Raw genomic sequence first — 4,067 nt, 5'->3', positions numbered from 1 at the left:
GCAGTTTGCCGACCACTGGTCTAGGTAACTAATCTCTCTAGTTTCTCATTTATTATGCTTGTATTTCTTTTGCACAGATGAGCAGATGTTTCTTCATATACCACCTTCTTTTTGAAATGAGGGGCGTGTGCTATTGATGTACTCTCACACTTTGCTTTTTAAATTTAACAGCACACCCTAGAAACCATCTGAGTCAGTTCATGGACAGCTTCCTCATTCATCTTCGCATAGTATTCTATGGTCTGGATGTACCAGAGTTTATTTAACCACTCCCCTATGAATGAGCACTTAGGTTACTTCTAATATCATTCAAACAGAAACAGTGATGCAACTAATAAAACAGCTAATGAAATTGTGGCTGAGAATTATTGAGCTAGAAGTTTAAGAAGTACTTTATTATTAATTTTGTCTTTGTTTGGAGATTATAAAAGGATAAGTAGTTCTAATTGTATTCTATGGTGATTGACTGAGATAAAATTCATTTTGCTAGGACTGAGGAAATAACTTTTTTTGACACGTGTCTTGAATAGTTTATAATTATCAGTGCCCCAAATAGGGAACTAAACACTATCAGTCTCTTTCTATTTTACTACTTCTTGGCTTTCATTTGTCTTTAAAATGTATTCTGCAAATAATGCTCTAAATTTACTTCCTACATTTTTATTCCCTTTGAACAAATAATGCTGGTTTTCAAAGATTATTTTTTGTATATATCATCTTCTCCCTTTGCCTTTCATGTCAGTCCATGTACAGAGGATCACCGGTTAGTACAAATTTTAGAATTTTTAACTCCTGACTTTTATAGGTAAAAGAGAACATAAGTTTCATGCTATTTGGTAACAAACTTCAAAGTAAGTGCATCTTCTTAAATTATTCATCACAGTTTCTTTTAAGTTCCAGTCAAGTTTTGAATGTAAAGAATAACCTTTTCTTTTTTTTTTCTGTCTGGTATTTTGTTGGTAATCCCTTGCATGATGTCATATTTTTCAATTTAAAGTTTTTAATTTCATTTTGTGGTTAATTTTATTGTGTGCACCTAATGAATGCTCCTGAAATTCCCACTGAAACCATGTGTTTGTTGCTTTTATTATGGCTCACCCTACTTACTCGTGTGTATCACTACACAGGCATGACCAAGTCTTATTGATGTCTAATAAAGTGCGCATCATTGCATAATGAAATGGGTTATAATCTCTAGTGCATTGCTAGTACAGTGTTTCTTTTTAAACAGATCAAATTAGTCAACATTAACTCCACTGATATTGCCGACGGCAGACCCTCAATAGTTCTGGGACTGGTGTGGACCATTATTCTCTACTTCCAGGTATTGTGCCATAGCTCCCTTATTAGTTGATATAATGTCATGGAGGGAAGTAATGGTGGGCATTTTAATAATGCTGTCATTTGTCTTACTTTTGAGGTTGATTCTCAAGCTGGCAGAAATCTGACCTTCACGCATACATAGGTTTTGGTAGCAGAATTTCCTCCTCTTCTCTCTAAAGCAGTTGTACATGTACCTCCCTGAAGAATTCTGGCATAAGTACCCAATCTGAAAAGAGGGCAGGACACAGTGAAGATGAAATATTGCTATAGCACGTTCAGAACATTTTTCTTTGTCTGAAAGGGAGCAGGTCTTTGCTCCTATTAGACATTAAGGAGAGAAATTAACTTGCCATCCCATCCAGAATAACAGTTCTAGCCTTCATTTCTTACAATATATTTTTTATTGATTTCTGAGAGGAAGGGAGAAGGAGAGAGAGATAGAAACATCAATGATGAGAGAAAATCATTGATTCGCTGCCTCCTGCATGCCCCATACTGAAAATCGAGCCCACATCCCAGGCATGGGCCCTAACAGGGAATCAAACTGTGACCTCCTGGTTCACAGGTCAATGCTGAACCACTGAACCACACTGGCCAGTCTAGCCTTCATTTTTTAGAGCAGCTTTTGTTTACAGCAAAATTGAACCTAAGGTACAGAGATTTCCTCTATAACCCTACACCCACACATGCATTGCCACCCCATAATCAACATCCTGACCAGAGCCATATATTTTTGAGAATTCCTACTTACTCGTGTGTATCACTACACAGGCATGACCAAGTCTTATTGATGTCTAATAAAGTGCGCATCATTGCATAATGAAATGGGTTATAATCTCTAGTGCATTGCTAGTACAGTGTTTCTTTTTAAACAGATCAAATTAGTCAACATTAACTCCACTGATATTGCCGACGGCCGACCCTCAATAGTTCTGGGACTGGTGTGGACCATTATTCTCTACTTCCAGGTATTGTGCCATAGCTCCCTTATTAGTTGATATAATGTCATGGAGGGAAGTAATGGTGGGCATTTTAATAATGCTGTCATTTGTCTTACTTTTGAGGTTGATTCTCAAGCTGGCAGAAATCTGACCTTCACGCATACATAGGTTTTGGTAGCAGAATTTCCTCCTCTTCTCTCTAAAGCAGTTGTACATGTACCTCCCTGAAGAATTCTGGCATAAGTACCCGATCTGGAAAGTGGGCAGGACGCAGTGAAGATGAAATATTGCTATAGCAAGTTCAGAACGCTTTTCTTTGTCTGAAAGGAAGCAGGTCTATGCTCCTGTTAGACATTAAGGAGAGAAATTAACCTGCCATCCCATCCAGAATAACAGTTCTAGCCTTCATTTCTTAAAATATATTTTTTATTGATTTCTGAGAGGAAGGGAGAGGGAGAGAGAGATGGAAACATCAATGATAAGAGAAAATCATTGATTTGCTGCCTCCTGCATGCCCCACACTGGGGATCGAGCCCACGTCCCAGGCATGAGCCCTAACCGGGAATCAAACTCTGACCTCCTGGTTCACAGGTCAATGCTCAACCACTGAGCCACACTGGCCAGCCTAGCCTTCATTTTTTTAGAGCAGCTTTATGTTTACAGCAAAATTTAACCTAAGGTACAGATATTTCCTCTATAACCCTACACCCACACATGCATTGCCACCCCATAATCAACATCCTGACCAGAGCCATATATTTTTGAGAATTAATGAGCCTATATTGACACATCATTATCAATCAAAGCCTGCAGTTCACATTAGGCTTCCCTTTTGGTGTTGTATGTTCCATGCGTTTGGATAACTGTTAGGTTTTATTTATTAATTCGCATGGATTAGAGTGTTTATTACTGTGCATAAGACACAGAGGTGTAGTTCTAAATACAGCAAGAAGTACAAGGAGTAGGACATCCACCCATCCTGCCCTTTAAAAACTTACCTTTTGTCAACAGTGTTAAGGGAGTTAAGATAAAGTATTTTTAGTTAGAAAAGTGAAACATCCAAGGAAAGAAGAACAAAGATAATTCCTAAATCTTCGCCCACCTTTGCCGCCCACATAGATCGAGGAGCTGACCAGCAACCTGCCGCAGCTGCAGACCCTGTCCAGCAGCACGTCCTCTGTGGACAGCACGGTCAGCTCCGAGGCCGCCAGCCCCCCCAGCAAGCGGAAGGTGGCCACCAAGATCCAAGGAAACGCCAAGAAGGCTTTGTTAAAGTGGGTTCAGTACACAGCAGCCAAGTAAGTCCCGGGAGTTGGGTTACATTTGAAACCCTTGAAGAATGTGAGTTATCAATGCATACCGCGTGCATCTTCCCATGACTGCAAAATTTGAAGAGGCATTTGAGTGAATGGCTTTGCTTCAGGTCTCGTTTCATTCTTTCCTTGAGCTAAAATTTAAATACTAATACTCTAGGAAAATGCTGTGATAAAACCAGTTCCTTCTTCATTTATGTCACTAGGTCTGATTAAGTCATTTAATCCCTACGCTTTAATTAGTAGCATGCAGGATAATTCTATTAAAGTCATTGCTTTGGACTTTTGCTCCTATTAAATAATCTTTACACAAATACATTTAAGATTTAAACTTGGTTATCTTGTTGTAAGACTATTGGGTCCCCTTTAGTAATAATGTGAACTAAGGTTCACATTTTGAAATATACATGCTATTATTTCCTGAAAGTTCCTAGCAATTTTATTTATTCATTTATGCTTTGGTTTCATCTTCTAGCTGGAATGTGGATTT

The 4,067-nt window shown here is 38.6% G+C and overlaps 1 protein-coding gene across 1 annotated transcript in view; it reads left to right on the top strand.

The window, feature by feature from the left end:
* Positions 1–4,067, top strand: part of SYNE1 (spectrin repeat containing, nuclear envelope 1) — a 407,398-nt gene that overhangs the window by 104,553 nt on the left and 298,778 nt on the right. The window contains exons 6-7 of the mRNA XM_014532125.1: positions 1,232–1,324; positions 3,384–3,562. Of these exons, the coding sequence (XP_014387611.1) occupies positions 1,232–1,324; positions 3,384–3,562 (272 nt within the window). The remainder of the gene's footprint in view (positions 1–1,231; positions 1,325–3,383; positions 3,563–4,067) is intronic.

The sequence above is a fragment of the Myotis brandtii genome, unplaced genomic scaffold (genome assembly GCF_000412655.1).
Source record: "Myotis brandtii unplaced genomic scaffold, ASM41265v1 scaffold847, whole genome shotgun sequence".
In the NCBI taxonomy this organism is placed as follows: domain Eukaryota; kingdom Metazoa; phylum Chordata; class Mammalia; order Chiroptera; family Vespertilionidae; genus Myotis; species Myotis brandtii.
The sequence above is the reverse complement of the archived record's forward strand: the minus strand, read 5'-3'. Positions and strand labels throughout refer to the sequence as shown.